The sequence below is a fragment of the Crocodylus siamensis genome, chromosome 3, assembly GCF_052110815.1.
Source record: "Crocodylus siamensis isolate JL-2025a chromosome 3, ASM5211081v1, whole genome shotgun sequence".
Lineage (NCBI taxonomy): Eukaryota > Metazoa > Chordata > Crocodylia > Crocodylidae > Crocodylus > Crocodylus siamensis.
The window spans coordinates 68,223,616-68,241,837 of NC_143397.1; the positions used below are offsets into that span (position 1 = coordinate 68,223,616).

At 41.0% G+C, this 18,222-nt stretch overlaps 1 protein-coding gene across 1 annotated transcript in view; it reads left to right on the forward strand.

The window, feature by feature from the left end:
* SNX2 (sorting nexin 2) overlaps positions 1–18,222 on the forward strand; it is a 45,097-nt gene that overhangs the window by 15,390 nt on the left and 11,485 nt on the right. Inside the window, exons 3-7 of the mRNA XM_090038457.1 lie at positions 3,622–3,785; positions 5,676–5,742; positions 5,989–6,032; positions 6,127–6,268; positions 12,931–13,009. Of these exons, the coding sequence (XP_089894583.1) occupies positions 3,622–3,785; positions 5,676–5,742; positions 5,989–6,032; positions 6,127–6,268; positions 12,931–13,009 (496 nt within the window). The remainder of the gene's footprint in view (positions 1–3,621; positions 3,786–5,675; positions 5,743–5,988; positions 6,033–6,126; positions 6,269–12,930; positions 13,010–18,222) is intronic.

Genomic DNA, 18,222 nt, shown 5'->3' on the forward strand with positions numbered 1-18,222 from the left:
CCTACTTTACTAGCTAAACAGGCAATAGAGCTGAAATGTAATACAGCCTTGGTTTGTCTATAATACCCTGTCTGTAACATCAACAACTTGTATACAACTATACATAGAAAATCCTTCGTGTAGTTCTTGCTTTTGGCATTTTGTGGTGTAGTGAAAGTAGGTGGATTCAGACAGAATCAGTAGATAACTAGTTGCATGTGGTTCCTTTGATCCACACATGAAGCCCTGAATACTAGCATGCAGTTCAGGTTGATAACCCAAGGATGTGACTGAGATACTAATGTGATGTTCCTGATCACAAGATCAGACATGGATGTCTCTTATCTCCCAAAAGTTGAGTGTTTTAGTTTTAAACTTTTCCTTTTAGGATGTATAAGTAAAACAGCCATTTTAATGAAGATACAATTTTCTTGGGAAGCCTTATTTATCTTAGTGGTTTACATAATTATTCTGAAGATATAGTTTGCTGGGGTGGTTCTTAGGCTACTTTTACACTGAAGATGAAACAGTTTTAGTAGGACACTTGGAAAATGCTAATTTCAATTCTAATCTGTCAGAATGGAGCAGTCTTAACAGGAAACTACAACTAAATATTTTTCTGTCCTTTTGCCTCCCTTGAAATAACCAGGATAACATGAATGTAAGGTTAAATTCAAAATACAGTCAGCGATAGTATAAGAGTGATTTTGTAGCTGTAATGGTCCAGAAATTATGCAAGAAGCAAGGATTTCTTAGGATGATACCTTTTTAAAAAAAATTTTGTATTGGACCAGCTGTATAGAGAGAGAGTTTAGATTGGGCTTCAAATACAAGACATTGCCATCTTAAATCAGCTGTTTTGTTTTTAATAAGTGTGACCACTTTAACCTTTTCCAGTAATGTCACTTAAATGCAAACACATTATTCAGCTGATGTACAAGGTCTGTTCAAAAAGTATCAAGACTGACATGTATTTGTGGTACAAAGTATTGGGCGGGGGCGTGGATTTGCTGAACATGTCTGGGCATGTTGGGACTCCTTTGGACAGGTTTGCAGCTCCTGGTGTTTCCCCAATTTTCTGTAGCCAGCGGTTGAAGTAAGATCATTTGTCTCGCATCCCCTTTCATTATGTCAGAGTGCCCAGAACAACACATGTGCATTAAATTTTGTATGAAAATCAGGAAAACGGCAAGTGAAACATTTGAATTACTTAAAATAGCATTTGAGGATGATATTGATTCGTGCAAGATTTTTTGAATGGTATTGTTGGTTTAAAAAAGGACTGTCAATGGTCGAAAGTGAAGTGTTCCAGACACCCTTCAGCATGATGAAAGTGTGGCAGCAGTTCACGGTTTGGTTCGGACAGTCAATCATATATCATTTCAAAAGATAGCAGAAAAAGTTGAAATTTCTGTTGGTTCATGTCATTCAATTCTAACTGACAATTTGGAAGCGAAACAAGCAGAAAAACTACCAGAAAAACACGCCTGCCAAATCAGCACAGCTTGTAAAGCAGATTTTAGCCAAACACTGTATCCCACTGGTGCCGTAGCTTCCATATTCACCTGATATGGTCCCATTCAACTTTTTCTCTTCCCTCAGATAAAAAAAAAAACCTTCAAAGGAAGAAGACTTTGTGATATGGAAACCATAAAACAAAATGCAACTGAGCAACTTTTAGCAGTTCTACAAATTTCTTACTAGAGGTGCTTCCAACAGTCGCAAAAATGTTGGGGCATGTAGCTGTAGAAGAAGCATACTTCAAAGGAAATTAAGCTGAAACCCCTATAAATAAAATATTTTGTTTCCTACAGCATCAGTCTCAATACTTTTTGAACAGACCTTATATTCTAGCTACTAGTTGTGTATCCAAATAATGTTGGGTTTTTTTTCTGAAATCACTTAAGTACTTTAATTCCATTTTCAAAGTCTGGGGGGACTTAATCACCTTAATGACTTGAAGGCACCCTGAAGATCTGAAAGTCACAGCATTCCTGAACCAAAAGTATTCTGTATTCATCTGAATTGTTGACGCTTCCTCAAATATCTAGATCTCAGTTTATCACCTCTAAAGTGCATATGTTATACTTGAGGAGAAAAGACTGTATAGATTAAATGTTCTTAAGCTAATTCAACATGGATGATGTGGATAAACAGACATTTGGTTCAGTTATATTAGTAATTAATCTGAGCTAAATGTCATATTTCTGTACGAGGGTGGTCTGTAGTTTGAGACTATGAAGTTATAGAATCTGGAAGACCAAATATGGTACGCTGGTTGATATGCAACATGGTACCAAAAGTTGGAGAGGCAGTGTAGTATAGTTGCACATCCTGCTCTGAAAAATGGGTGAATCAAGGCATAGATTATTTTGCAAGTTACACAACCTATAGGTGTCTTCCAGTGTACTTGTCCTGACAGCTCCTATATAGGAGGTACAGCTTTTTTCAGGCAAAACCTTATTTTAACAAGTTAAGCCATGCCCTCCCTCTAGCGGGGTCAAAGGATGCTCTTAGATGACATCTGCATATTCCTGCTGCTGGCATAGCTTGCTGCTTAGGAGTTACTTTTGTACTCTCTATATAGTCATCCTGGCAAAACTCTGTAGCATAGACCTTGTTTTACTGTAGTCGCATGATTGTCTTTTACTTGGGTTCATTTTTTATGTATGCTACAGACATCTTAATCATAAAATCTTAATGTTAGAGTAGTTTTCCCTCCCCTGCCCTCCAGCTGTGCTGGTCCAAGATTATGCAAGCAGCAGTTTTTTGGTGATATCTTTTACTAGGGCATCTATGTAGTTGTGCAATGTTGGACAAGCCTTTGGGCACATAGTGCCGCACTTTACCCAGAAGCTTGTCTAAATATTTTCCAGCGATACAGTTTGCCAAGCAACTTTCTGCTAGTTAAACTTTGTAGTGTTGGGGTGGTTGTATAGGGAATTGTTCTCATTTGATGGCCTGTTAAGGTTTTCAGTTTTAAATGTTGAAGCCTGCTTAAGGGCTGCTAACTTTTTCATTTGTTGACCATGTCAGACTTTTACATTAAATAGTACAGATGTGTTGTAAGAGTTGTTCTCAGTGTTCATTAATGTACAGCACCCTTCAGGCCACAGTACTTAAGTTTTACTGACTTGCCACTCCTCAACCTTTATGAAGGGAGAATCAAAGACTCATCACTTGCCAAAACACTTGAATGGTATTTTGTTTTGAGTACTGAATTCTAAAGTTAAACACTCTACAACATAATGCTTTTTTCTCCTTGCTAACATCAATTTTCTTTTGCTTTCTCAAATACCCTTGGGTTTAATTGCTTTGTCCTGATTAGAAATTTGCATACCAAAGTTGGCTTCAAAGTAAATCTCTACTGGTAAGTTATAAATCAGTAATGGGGATTGGGAGGGGAAACTAGTTTAAACAGTCATCTACTGAAAATCAATAAGATGTACAATTGTATTTAAATGGTTGTTAGCACAATATTTACTATGAAACTCCACCTGAGAAATGAAGACACATACAGCAAGCCTTAATCTGCAGTTTTAAAAGATGAATATATGATTATGCATGATATTGCAGGCAGTGCAACAGTCTGGTGCACATGTGCCTCTTCAGTGATAATTACTAACTCATAACTTCTTTTAGAAGCCACAGAAGAAGTTTCTTTGGACAGTCCAGAAAGAGAACCAATCCTTTCACCAGAACCTACTCCTGCAATCACTCCAGTAACGCCCACCACACTAGTAGCACCCAGAATGGAGTCAAAAAGTATAGCAGCCCCTGTGATTTTTGATAGATCCAGGGAAGAGGTACTGAATAACCACATTTTGACTTTTTTTGTAAAGCTCTGAATTGTACTTATGAAATATTGGGTGGTGATAGGACATGTGGCAATCTTCACTTTTATTTGAGTACTCATCTCTCATAGGGACTTCTACCTACAGTACACTTTCTCTTTCTAATGAGATCTCAGCAGTCCCAATAGTTTATAGAAATCAGTTTGACTCCCATTGACAGTAAAAAAAATATTAATATTCCATTTTAAAGTATTACTCAGTGTTGTGCCAGACAGTGAACGGATTCCATAATCCTGCATCTTAAGCTGAAAAATGCTGGAGAAAACTAGGAAGATTGCATCAGTGTTGCTTTGCTGTAATCAAAGACCTGCTTAGGTCATGTTGGTATCAGGCAAGTGGGATATCGCATGTAAATTTCCAAGTCTTGTGACTGGCTTCAGATGCAAGTAAATTATGGTACTCATATTAGAAAAGTAAAAGGTAGTATGGCTGCTGTGCTAATCTATATATACACTTATGCACATTTTGATGTCTAACTGCCTATCTAATGCAAATGAGAAAATAGAAGTCAGTGTTTGCCAGATGGAATTGTACCTTTTATGTGCTCTGCCTGTCTTTAAAGTCGGGTAGTATGTAATGCAGTAGGTCTTCATTTTGTGGTTGTGGCAAAGTCAGGTTATCAAAGGTGGTTGGGTGGGAAGAGAATTTTTTTTTGTTTTAAGAATTTGGTACTTCAAGAATAACCAGAATGCTAAAGAGAAATCTTAAATAGAATTTAAGTTTGTGTAGGTTGACCTTGTAAATACCAGAAGTGAAATACTACTTAAAGTAAAACTGCCATTTAAAATTTGGTGTGGTGTGCGTGTATTTGCATATATGAGTTGGTGCCCACTTTCCACTTTTTTTTCCTTGTTTCTTGAAGTGACAGTCCTGCCCTCCCACAACAAGAAACTTTGAGCTTTCCTTGTATTTCTGGAATTTTATTTTTTTGCTAGTGATTGATTTCTGTTTCATGCTAGTCTGTTTCCTTCTCTAGGGCTAATGACAGAAAATTACACATAAAGCAGTATAAGTGATCAGAAACCAGTACAGATCAGTAACACAACTGAAGTTCAGTGCACATAAACCACTTTCAAAGTGGCTGAAACTGGTTTAAGCTGAACCTGGTTTAAGATGTAGTATTAAACTTAAACTGTTTTAACTTAAATCAGTTATTGACCTTCTGTCCCAGATCCCCTCCAGATTCAAGTTGGCTCAGTCACCCAGCTTCCCAGGATGCTTTTGCACCTCCCCTGCAAACCCCCCTCGCAGAGTAGGTGGGTTAACTTTGGCCCAAGCTGTTTTGTTCCAGCCAATCAGAGAGGCATGCTGTAGTGCTCCCCAGCTTCTGGCCTGGGCCACTGCAGGCATGTGGTGGTATTTCCAGAATCAAAAGTGAATGTCTGTTCAGTTGCTTATTGGTTTAATCTATGCATCTTAAATTAACCTGCGAAGATTGAATCGATTCTGCCGTGGGCTTTTTAACTGTCTACTTAGCCTAGGAGGATCTAACTTTAGTAGATACAGTGCTTGGTTCTTAAAAGTTTCTTGTTGGTTGGGGCCTAATGTAGACCTGTCTTGTGACTACTTTGTCAAGACAGAAAGGGAAGTGTATATGTTTTTAAAAGTTTTGAATTAACTGAAGTTGGTATCCTTTTGCTATGTGAAAGCTGTGAGGAAGGACTTAAGATAAGACAACAATGTCTACAAAGTTGTCCCATTGAAGTTGGAAAGTGTGCCTTCTGGGGTTGTGCTTTTCTAGCTACTGACTCCCTCCTCTCATACTTAAATATTACTGAAAATTACTTTCATTGTTGAAAATTCATTTTTATATATAACCGTATATAATGTTCTTTTCTCCAGATTGAAGAGGAAGCAAATGGAGATGTATTTGATATAGAAATAAATGTTTCGGACCCAGAGAAAGTCGGTGAGTTGATATCATGGACTTAAAGAAATCTGAGACACTTTCAGCATTGCTATTTCCTTGTTAGCTGAAGAACTTGTGGTTTATATATTACCATTCATGATGCAGTCAGCCTGCTCTTCTAAGAATTAAATGGGTTGTATTTGTAATGAGAGAGGTTATCTACCTATCTCAAACTTAACTCCAGATTTAAATAGTTCAGAAGATCTATTTTAGGATAAGTATCTTTAACTATGTCTCTTCTTACAGGGGACGGCATGAATGCCTACATGGCATACAGAGTAACAACAAAGGTAACTCTTTGAAAATATCTGTCACATTTACTATAGGTACTCATGTATTTGTTGTTGTATCTACTTATACAGCCTAACTTCTTACTTTTTTTAGACAGCTCTACCTATGTTTAACAAAAATGAATTCTCTGTTAAAAGAAGATTCAGTGACTTCCTTGGTTTGCACAGCAAATTAGCAACAAAGTATATGCATGTTGGTTACATTGTGCCTCCAGCTCCAGAGAAAAGTATTGTAGGTAAGTACAGCTTTATATAACCATTTGAGGTTTTGTCTAGGTATCATTTCTCATGAAATACTGACTACTGGCTTCTAAAACATTCTTCAAGTATTGCATCATGCACATTCTTTAATATGCATAGTTTCCAGCTTATATTAATGTATTCTGCGTAGAACATGGTACGTTTTGATCTGGTGATTCAAAACTTTATGTACGTGTGTTTTGTTTTGGTTTGTTTTTTTTAAAGCAATCTCACTGCAGGCAGGGATTGGATAAGATAAGAACTTTAATTGAAGCTCATCCTATTGGAAAGTAGTTCAGTTAGAATCAAATCTTTGGCATGGTTCACTTGTGTCCCCAGTGATTTCTTCTGGTTTTCAGCTATACGGGCTTAATGAGGGCTCTGATTTAGTAGAGTTTGTTCTTCCTGCTTCACAAATACTGAAGGCTGTGCAGGCAAGTAAAGCTTCCTGCAGTGAGTTTGGAAAAACGGTTATCTTGGAGTTGTAGTGGTAACTGATGCAAGGAGGGAAAGGAACCAGCTGCTTCTGTATGTAATTTGATATATGTCTAGAAGGTTGTTATTGGCTTTTACTTTAATCATTAGATTAGTAACTCATACTATATATGTGTACAGGGAGTAAACATCTTATGAGAGAATACCAATTTCATACTCATTTTACAGGCTTGAACTGTTTTTAACTATATGGAAACGGTCTGAAACAACAGTGACTAATACTATTCAGTATACCAGATGAGCGTCTCAGCTGTGCTCTGCTGATAGTACAATTTCTTGTGATTTTTGTCCCTCTGCTAATATAACCTGATTTCTTACTACTTTTAACTGGAGTTGGATAATAGATTGGCTTGTTTTTTCTCTTTCAGAATGTTTTGCACAATAATCACTTCCCAACTTTAATGTTCTGTGACTTCCTTCTAGTTGCATACACTGCAATAGAATACACTTTAATAGGTGCTGGATGATAGCCAGGAAATAGATTCTGTGCAGTATATTCCAATAACTAAACAATGCATAAGTAGGACAAGTTACTAGATATAGCAGACATTTACATGGCTCGAAGTAATTAAATCTGTTCATTGCCCACAAGTGTAAAATGCCCATCCAAGTTGCTCATTTAAGGCAGTTGGTATTCTGCTGCTACTTAAACTTCTATATTTAATACTTGCCCTCTAAGCTTTACAGAGCATGGAGATGGTGACTTTTATTTAGGTGATTTTTTTTTTTTTTTTGTGAATTTGTCACCCTACCTACCTACCTGTGGTAGAGGCCATAAACACGCACTCACCTGTAGCACTACCAAAATGAAGCACTATGAGGGCATTTGCAACCCTTTAGCTAGAGTTCTGCATGTGCACCTCAGAAGTGCATTCATCAGCCAGTGGGCAGTCGGGAGCTGCTCCTTTGCTATCCTTACCCCTAGGGAGCCCGTCAGTGAGCTCAGATTGACAGTATACCCTCTCCTCCTGCTGGGGAAGGGGTCAGGTCATTGGTGATCAGCTGGCGGCTGCTAGAAAGTGGCAGCTGTCAAAAAACAGCCTGCTGTCATCAGTGGGGGTGGCAGGTGGTAAGCTCTATTGTGGAGGCTGTATACTTGGCTTTTTTTTTTTTTACCTTCTACCCACTCTCAGTAGGAAAAAGATACCTGCTTGTTGGGACCAGCCCTGGCTGTTTTTGACAGCTGCTGTTGCTGCACCACTAGGTCCCAATCCTAGTGCTGGGGCAGTGGCTGTCAAAAAACACTCTGCTACTTGTGGAGTGGTAGGAGTCAGGAGACCTATGTGCTTTTTACTTTACTACAGCCCTTGCAAACCCTACAGGTGTTGAGGAAGCTGTTTAAGAAAGGGTGTACTGTGATGGCTTGCTGTGGCTGGGTCAGCTGTCAGGGAGCCAGCCATTCTTCTGTCCTTCCTTTTCTGGATGGAGAGGGTTGCGGGGGGTGCACAAAGGAGGGAGAGCAGAACACTAAAATGCTGGAGGGCTGAGACCCCTGCCCTACATGTACTGGCACATGTAGTGCCTGCCCAGTTACAGAACGTGCTATAGAAAAGTTCCTATTTAAAATGGGAACATTTTTGTAGTATTACAGATTACACAGGTGTATATATGCTCTGTCTGTAGAGCTACAAATAGAATGCGTGTCCATGGCCTAAGTAGTCTTATTAAATGGTCACCTTGCTCTTCTCTCATCTTTTGATGGATACAAAAAGATACTGCACTCTGGCCTATGTGTGCATTTGCCATTAGCCATATTTGCTTGGCTTGCATTCTTCTAGGCAGCAGCTCCTATCATACGCCTCAACCCTTTTTTTTTATGACTTACTTTCTTTTACTTTGGGGGAAAAAAAGTGTGCTAATAAATATCCATTGTGACTAGAATAGATTTAAGTATGACATGCCATCTAATTGTGGTGCTAGGCAGTGCTGTTCTCGGCATACACATAGCATGATGTATTTTTAATCTGAACCAGAAATCATGTTGCTGCTCGACTGTGGTACTATGGGCATGAATAGCCTCTGCTGTGAGATGCTGCAGATCATTGCAGAAAGTACTTGTACAGATGCTCGCTCTTGCAGGAGAAACTTTTCAGGGAGCCACTTAACCCTGGTTGTTCCCAGGTTTTTTTTTTCCTGCAGCAGCATTTTTTGCTCTGGGAGAAAATTCCCAGATGTCTGTATATTCATGTTTCTATCTGAGAGCAGCAGTTCTCCTAGAAGAAAAAATACCTGTTAGTGGCCTGAGAGGCAGCTTATTGATAGGTGCACAGTACCACACTCAAGCAGCTACATTCACTCATGTCTGCAAGGTAATGTGCCCAGAGTAGCATGACATGTTTTAATATTGTGTTGCCTTTGACCATAACTGGGTATGTCCACTGTTCAGTGTGTTACTACCCAAGGCCTTGTATACATTTCTCTCTTAAATGGGTCTACATGGATCTCATGTGGAACTGTTCTTAATACGAATGAACCTGGGTGTAGTGGGCTGGGTTTGCATATATAGCAGTAGCATTTCATAATTAATTTTATAATGTAATTTCATAATTGATATAATGACTTTAATATAAACTGTACTGTGTTGGTGTAAAACCTAGGGGTTTTATGTAAAATTCTTAATGGATTAAATTAGGTGTGCCAACATACCATCAAGTTGTTGATCTCTTGAGATATTAGACTAGGACTGTCTAGCTTCTAATGGCTGCAGCAATCCCTCTTTGCTGCTGTAACTTTTTGCCAGCCTGGAAGCATTTGGGCTGCAGCTGTACCAGGCTGCCTGTCCACATGCAAGAGTCCCTCACTGCCCTCACCTCTCCTCCATACCTTTTCTCACCCCAACCAGGCCACCAGAGTCTGTGGGATTCCCTTCCCTTCAGCTTCTATTCCGGGGGTGGGCAAAATGCAGATCCAGCCCCCTTTTTTTTTAATCCATCCTGCAGGCAGGTGGTAACAACACCATGTGGCAGGCCCTAGGTGAGCCATGCTCATGCCCCTACCTCTGCTGGTGGGTGGCTTCAGTTCCAGCTTCTGCCGTCACTGCAGGGAATGCTGGGTAGAAGCAGCCCTACTCATCCAGCACTCCAGCAGTGGCCTGGGACATGGCCAGACTGCATCTCCCAGAGGACACTGTGTGGAAGAAAACCCACCGGCCCTCCGGGCACCATGTGGCACCAGCAGAAGCCGGAGCTGCTCCCTGTGCTGCTCAGCTGCAGAGGTGGGGCCCAAGTGTGGCTTGCCATGGGCCTCCTGAGTGGGTGGGTGGGGCTGCTTCTGGCCAACATCTCCCACAACGTCTGGGAGATGCAGTCTAGCCCTAGAGGCCCTGGGCAAGCTCCACTCAGTCCCTGGCCTCTACTGGTGGGCAGCACACTGGGCCTGCAGGGCTGGACTGCATCTCCCAGGTGCCACAGGGGAGATTGGGTAGAAGCAGCCCTGCCTTCATGGCACCGTGCAGCAAGCCATGCTCACGATCCTAGTAGCTCTGGCCACTGTGTAGTGCTGGGCAGGTGGGGGTATTTCCACCCCACAGCTGCCAGGGCCTGAGCACAGCTCATACAGCCCATGCCCATCCTGCTCCCCTCCAACTCCCCATTAGGGCTCTTGGGAGCTGCATGGTGTGGGGAGAAGAGTGGGTGCACTCCAGGAATCCAGATGGCAGGGCAGGATGGCACAGTGGCCCATGATCAGACTACGTCTGCCAGCAGGTTCTGGCTGGTCCAGGAGGGTGTGCATGTGTGTGCAGCCCTCAACAGCTTGCCAGAACTCATTAAGTGTCCTTCCAGCCCAAATAATTGTCCACCCCTGTTCTACTTCCTGCTGCTACCCCTGCGGGTAGCACAGCCCTGGCCACTCTGAAGTTGGACTCCCTTGCTCCAAAGCATAGGTATTTTATGTAACAGAGATTTTTTTCTTTCTTAGTTGCTTCCTGAACTCAATGCTGATCCATAGATTTTCACAATAAGCCTAGTGCCATCAATGGGGTTTCTTAAACCAGACATTCAAGATACCCTGCACACACTAACATGTGCAACACGGATTTAATTTTAGTGGCAAATGAAAGGAATTTCTGCCTTGGTCCACTTCTGCTTATGGGCATATTCCTGGGGAAATAAGTCTGTTCCTTAGTAACCTTAAGTTGTCAGTGATGGAATCAAAATTGTATTGATGAGAGTATATTCAAACACTTGTTCTTTGAACAAAAGGTATCTTTGAGCCTTTAGAAAATTTCAAATTTACCTTCTAAAATGTAAAGTATTTCAGAATCTGAATAACGGAAAGTTGATCTGAGAGAGAAAATACATACAGTATGCAAGTAGTCTTTGAGGCATTTAATATTGGCATGACCTATTGTCTTCTGTTTATAGGTAACTCGTTAAATAGCCAGAATGAAAATTAGAATGAACTCATAAAAGTATGAGTTTATTGAATGAATAGCAAACTTACAACTTTAGCTTCTGTCATCTACAGTGTATGAAATGGCAGCCAGATCATTTATTTGTTGACTGTCAGTCCTTCTGGATCATGATGTATGCACGAGAGGTCACCCAGACCTTTGATGCATATGCCTAGGCAGGAGTTTTGAAGGAGCAAAGGCTGTCCAGACCTGCCACCCTTACCTTTAGGCCTCTGAGACAGAATCCGAAGGCCAGGCGGAGTCTAGAGCTGTAGTGCCTCCTTGGCTGGATTTGTATAAGCGTCCAGGAATTGAACTCGGGTCTCCTGGGAGACGAGGAGTCTACCACTGAACCACAGGGGACTCTGCCAGACTGTTGTAGCACAGATACATTTATGGAAAAAATGTAGCACAAATGCATTAAAGGGAAAAATACTATATTTTGAACTTAATAAACATACCCTTGTCAGCAATATGCTTTTTTTCACAAACTTATATTTAACTTCGAAGTTTCAGGAAAATAGCAACCACAACACGTTTGATTTACCCCCTGTATAATATGGTGCTTTTCATTGTGATAGGCAAATGCATCCAATTGATTTAAGAACTATGAGGATGTGTATGTAGTTAATAGTTTATAGCTTTACTAGAACAATACAATAGAAGTAACAGTAAAATTATATATAATAAAATAATTCATGGTTATTGATAAAAGCATACAGTGAAATTACATACTCTGTTTTAAACAGAAGTAAAAGTGAACACAATATATGATAATACAAAATTGGATAAAATGAAGTAACATAAAATAGAATAAAATAAGGATTTTTTTTTCCTTGCTCTTACTTTGCGGTAGTAGTGCAAATACATCTGTGTAGGATGTATAGGGGTATAGGATGAGCTGTACATTGTTAGTGAGTAGCCAAATTTATTTTTTCTTCATTAGCCCAGTACTTAAAATTTTCCATTAATGGAGAGATCTATTTTCTTCTGTTATTCAAAGAATGAGCAAGATCACAAATAGTGAGTTAGGCCATCTATCTCCTTCTTGCAAGACCTATATCCTGTCCAGATGTGGAGTCCAACATCACTTGCCCACGTTGACTGAAGATCCTGTTAAAGTAAATTGCAGTCTTGTAATGGCCTCTTGTTTGTGGCTTTGTCCTGCAGATGGTTTCTAGGCCAAAAGTTTGCTTTCTTTTATCTCAAAAAGGGGAATCTTGAGAATCACACTACCTGCGTGTTTGTCTGCATGCTGGTGTTGTCCTTAAGTGTACAAATTGTTTTAAATGTGGGGAAATAGTGGGTCAGTAATGGTCAGACTTTTTCATGGGCCAGTTGTCTGGAGGAGAATATTAATGTTGTTTTGCCATCCAAATAAGACTTTACATGGAACAGAAGAAGCTTTTAAAATGTACTTAGGGTATCTGATAAGTGTTCATGCCATAATTTTATCCAATAATTTAGAGTCCTTAATGTGAGCACTCATATGTGTTTCAGCTCACACATGCCCTTCCATTTTGGGGTTTGGTAAAAGATAAAAGCCACCTTTTTTCCTGTCTTGGAATGACCCATGAAGTCAGTACCATACAAAAAATGGACACTTCCTTAGATTTATAGACCTTTAGTGGTGCCAGTACCACCCTACTACTACTCTGTCAAAAGATAAAAATTTCACCCAAGGCTTGTTTTGCTTCAATGCTTACATTTTTGTGTTCTATGTTGATTTCTTCATAATACATAGTTAATATGATGCTATTTTCTTCAAAGGCATGACCAAGGTAAAAGTAGGCAAGGAAGATTCGTCATCTACAGAATTTGTAGAGAAAAGAAGAGCTGCACTGGAAAGGTAATCCTGTTTATCTAGATCTGAGTCTGCCTCCCACACCAGTTTACACAGAACTCATGAAGTGTATAACAAGAGCCTCATACAGCGGCCTGAGAGAGTCTGCTGTATCAAGCCCAAATAGTCTGTGTTTTGTTACTGTTTTAAACATGGTCAGTTTGGGGTTTTTTTCTTTGTTCAGTTTCTACTGACAAAATTAATTAAAACTTGGTACTAAACAGACTGTCTTCATAATGATTTTTAATTTTTCGTAAGTAAGTTTTAACTATATTCTTTCCTATTGCACTTTGCAAACTCTGTTTAGTCAGAGGAGAGAGTGGTTTTAGCGACCCATTACTCCCACTAATCTACGCTTACAAACTACTATAACTTTGAGGTAGTACAGGTTTAAGGAAAGACTTTAAATGCAAGTAAGAAATTTATATTCTCATTTAAATAATCAAATGATTTTACCTGCTAATGGTAAACTAAAGTTTTTTTAAAAATTAGTTATATTGAGACCTTTTCAACAAAAGTCAGTAAACTTCTGGAAATTTTGAGTGAAAATGAGTGACATTCAAAAGACCTCTTAACTGAAATTTAGTACTGGACTCCATCACTAATTAACCAACACTGGTCTTAAAGCAGTATTTAGCTTTTCTGGGTGCTAAACCAATTCTGGTTTCCTGCTTTGAACTAGAATGTCATGTTGCCTTTCTAATAATTTTGATATTGTAGCCTAACTTCTTGTGTATATTTTTTTTGTTTTATACAAAGTAAGGTGTATTTGCCACGTAAATTGATGAAGATTATAGGTTTTGTTAAAAATATATAATGCTTTGAACAGCTGTGTAGAAAGCTTGGGGTTTATAAAATAACATTTTAAAGTCTACTGGTTCGTAAAGAGAGCTAGTTAGCCATGTTGGCCTAAAACTGGGCAGAAGGCAGGGCAGGATAGCACCTTTGAAAACTAATTATTTCAGAAAAGCATAGCTTTTGTAGATGACTAGCCTACTTCCTGGGACAATAAATTTAAAATGCATAAAATCGGGTTACTGTCAAATAAGCATAAGGCTTCTTCTTGCCTTACCACTTGGAGGAAGATTTTTATAGAGGCTGTTCAAGATTTGCCAAGAAATCACTGCTGTTCAAGAGCTGCTTTTTGACTTGTCTTTTAAAGTAGCGAACTACAACTCCATTTTAGAAACTAGTAAGCACCATCATCTTGAATAATAGCTTTTATTTAGTACCTTTTTTTAAAGTTGATGTGGAGATTAAGACTTCTGTTTCTTTCAGTCATCATAAGAAGTCTATGAAAAGGCTATTGGATGAAAGGAGAAAATTGAAAAAACCGGGAATTTTTCAGGGTTTATATTCAAAACATAAAAACTGGGATGAAATCAGAAGAAAAGGGGGGAAATCAGTGGTGAGGGAGGGAGGGAGTAAGGCTGGGACTAAGGAAGATGCAGTGGGAGGGGTGCAGTGCAGCCCATCAGCTGTTCCTGGGGCTGCAGCAGGGAGCAAAGCAGGGGGAGCTGTCAGTGGGTGTGGGGTAGCGTGGCTCTTGCTGCTATGCACCCTCCCCCCTGGGAGCTGGGGGGCTGTGCTGGGCTCTTCCTGAGGCGTGCATGCCCCCAGATCTGCATGCAGTATGGGAGCAGGCTGCCACCCTGAGCACTAGCAAAAGCCCAGTGCTGCCACTGGCCCCAGGCTCTAGGGAGCAGGGTCAAGCTCTCCCACTAGTCTCCACCCCCTCCTGGCGGCACTTGCAGCTCCCAGTGCCAGGGGCAGAGCCACTGGGGTGTAGCTCAGATCTGCCTGCCCTGGAAGCGATTCCTGGAGCCTGTCCTACCCTGCCCAGGGTGAGAGCCAGGAGCCCCGCACCCCCAGGCAGCGGCTCCAGCCACCCTCCATTGGCCCCCACACAGCAGCCGCCACCACCACCACCCACTGCTCTGCATGCAGCTGTTGCCATGACCAGCCAGAAACCTGTGCCTCAGATAACCAGCACAGTGGCACTTTTAGCTTACCAGCACCATCCGTTTTTCAGGTCAAATCCCCATTATTTGGCATGAGTGGGAAATGGGCCATTCCCCACTTTTTCCAGTTAACAGGGATTTGAACTGAAAAACAGGTGTAAATCAGTAAAAAAAACCAAAAACAAATGAGTTCAATAAAAAATTAGGGGATTTATCAGTGAAAATTGGTAAAAACAGAGAATGCAGAACACTATTCATTCTGATGGTGCTGGTTTATATCCTTTCTAAAGGAACAGGTTGTTTGTGAATTCATTTAACCAAGCTGCATGGTGACAACAAGTATTATGCTGTTGGCTTTGAAGCTTTGAAAAATGATTCAAGATCTGAAGTGTCCAATCAATCAGTTTTTGTAGAGTTTGAAAATCAGGAACATTTCTTTACTATGTCCTGGTAGAGACAGGTGTGTGCAGGAGAAGCAATTATAATTGAAATCTCTTAGTTATGAACTTTTTTCAAGTATCCCAAGTGAGACTCCAAAGATGATGTTTTCTAGAACTGTGAGTTGAGTTTATAAACAGAGATCCTGACTTTCTCTTTTTAAAACCCCCAAATTCTCTGATTAAAACCCCTAAAATCTAAGTTTTTCCATGATTAAAATGAAATGCTGCTATATAACGATCAGTTGAACCCAAGGTTTTATTGATATATTTACAGTTTTAAAGGAATTTGGAAGCCTACCACTCCTACTATTATTATAATAAAATATAAATTCTAAATACCTGTATACTATGGGTTTTTTTATCATGGAAAATCAGTGCTCCCCTTATTCCCTTTGCTCACCAGGATGCAGGTCCAACTGTGGCTGTCCCCCTGCTGCTTTGGGACATTGAGTAACCCTGATAGGCAGGGACAGGGCACTGGTACATGCTGTTGCCTGTGACTCCTAAGCCACAGCTTCCTCAGCACTGCTGGTGGCCCTCACACCTGACCCGCAGCGCGCCCCCCCCCCCCCCCCAGCCCTGCCAGTGTCCCCAACCCCCCCGCAGCTCTGCCAGTGCCCCTTCTGACCTAGAGCCCTCTGCTCTCTCCTCCTTGCCCTGCTGGAGGGGGTCCCCAGCTTTCAGGGCTATGGGACTATCTCGCCTGTTCCCTGCTCTGTGGGCACCAGCCACTGCCAGGCAGCAGTGTCCAAGCCCCTGCTATGGCAGGAGTGGAGTCTGGGTGCCTTCCTTTCCCCCTCCCCCCACCCTGCTGCCCTCTGCAACTCAGTGTGTGGGACCCAGTACAAGAGGCTGGAGTGAGGCAGGGAGGAGTCAGACATGTTGCCATGGCAAGGCACCCTCTGCCCACCTGGCAGCAGAGAGCAGGCACACCTGTGTGCTACCACTGCCCCTCCTGCTGCCAGGCAGGTTGGGGGCGCCTCGCCATGGAGGCATGGCTGGTGCAAGGCTCCCAGAAGTGGTGGCAGCTCTGAGCCTCCCCCTCTTCCTTGCCCTCCCCCCCCCCACCCCCATGCCCTCCTGACACATTGTGGGAAGCTGGCCCCCCTGCCAGCCCACGACTTCATCCCATTCCCTGGCTGGGTCTCACAGCTGTGCATTCTCACCTTGGCAGTGCCCTCAGCCACAGCTGTCAATGCTGTCCCACTCCCTCGCTGTGGCCACTGCTGCCTCAATCCACCCCCATCTTACCTGCAGGAGCTGCTCTCCGCTTTTGCCTGGGGCTATATTCTCAGCCACGTGCATGTATGCTCATGGTGCCCCCTACACCCCACCCCCCTCAGTCCCAAGCAGCCTCTTGCAGGCTGGAACTTTGCCAGCCTGCAAGGGGAAACCCACTGTTTTCTGCATTTTTCTCCTTTAAAGGAGAAAATCTTCATTTTTCCATGTCAGATGGGGAAAACCCAGATTCCTGCTTTATAAGGTAAAAATTCTTGGTTCATTCATGAGTGATGGACTAAATCAAGTAATTACATCCCTAGGTTCATGTTGAAGAGGTTTTGCTAGGCTTCTGCATCATGACAAACAGAAGAACCCTCCTCCCCTCTTGCATGCTACTGACTTATTTTATTTGGGTGGGTTTTGCTTTTGTTTTTTTAACTTCTTCTGAAGCATTGTGCAATGACCACAACTAAGACTAGCTTTTGATTGAACCATGCTTGTTTTCTTGTTACTGGAACTAGGAAGCTTTTGGCTAGAAGATTGACTGCTAAACTTGGACTTGTAATGCATTTTTTTCCACTAAGTCAGGTTGGACCACACTGCATACAGTGTGGGCTTTTTCTACTAACCTTTGAGCATGTATTAACCCGGAGCATTCTGTTTGATAATGGAAGTAACTTAAACCTATGCCTTGCTATACTATCCAGATGCCTGTGATGTTTCCTGCCATCCTTCCTGGATTTCTTTTTTTTTTTTTTTTTTTTTTTTTTGGCGGGGGGGAAGGGGCTGGGAGCATATTTAATACTGACTTAATATGAATCTGTAATAGCATTAATGAAATTTGATGCTTAACTCCAGATGCTTTCAGTTTAGTTGGTTGAGTTTATGTAGCAGTTCTAGCAGCTGGGTGAATGATTCCTCCAAAGCATTGTAACTTATGCCTCTTGGATATAAATAGAACGATGAAATTGCATCATATTCATTAAATTAACAAAGCTTTTAGTCTTGAAGTAACTGGATAGTAACTATCCCAAAAATAAAGGGATAGTGGATCAGCTCAGCATTCCCAGAAACCCCTTAAATCTAAGATAAGCCAACTGGAATTAAACAGCAGCCATTTAATTGGTATGGAAGAATTTATGTAAACAAGTTCAGCTGTGTTTTTTGATTTGTATAAGTAGTTGACTTCTGAATCAGACAAATATTTTTAGAAAATTGCAAATTCTACTGTATTGTGTAGAATACTGTAATATCACTAAAGTCCTAAGCCAAATGCAGGAGGTTCTTGCTATAAAGGACTTACGCCCTAGCCTAGGATGATAGAAGAAAGATTATGGGACAAAGACGTACAGTATTATTCTTACTTTTAGAGTGGCCTAGACTTGTATGCTGCTGCATAAAATAGCAGAAAGTCTGTTTTTCTTTTTCTCCAAAAGAATAAAAATGTAACTATAGTTTTAACTTACATTACTAGCAACTGAACAATTGTGGTCAGTAAACCTGCTCTGTAAACTTCTTGACTGCTCTCTAGTTTATCCACTTCTTCCCACTTTCACTTGACTTCATCTTTTAACACTTTCTCGGTGTATATAAATTG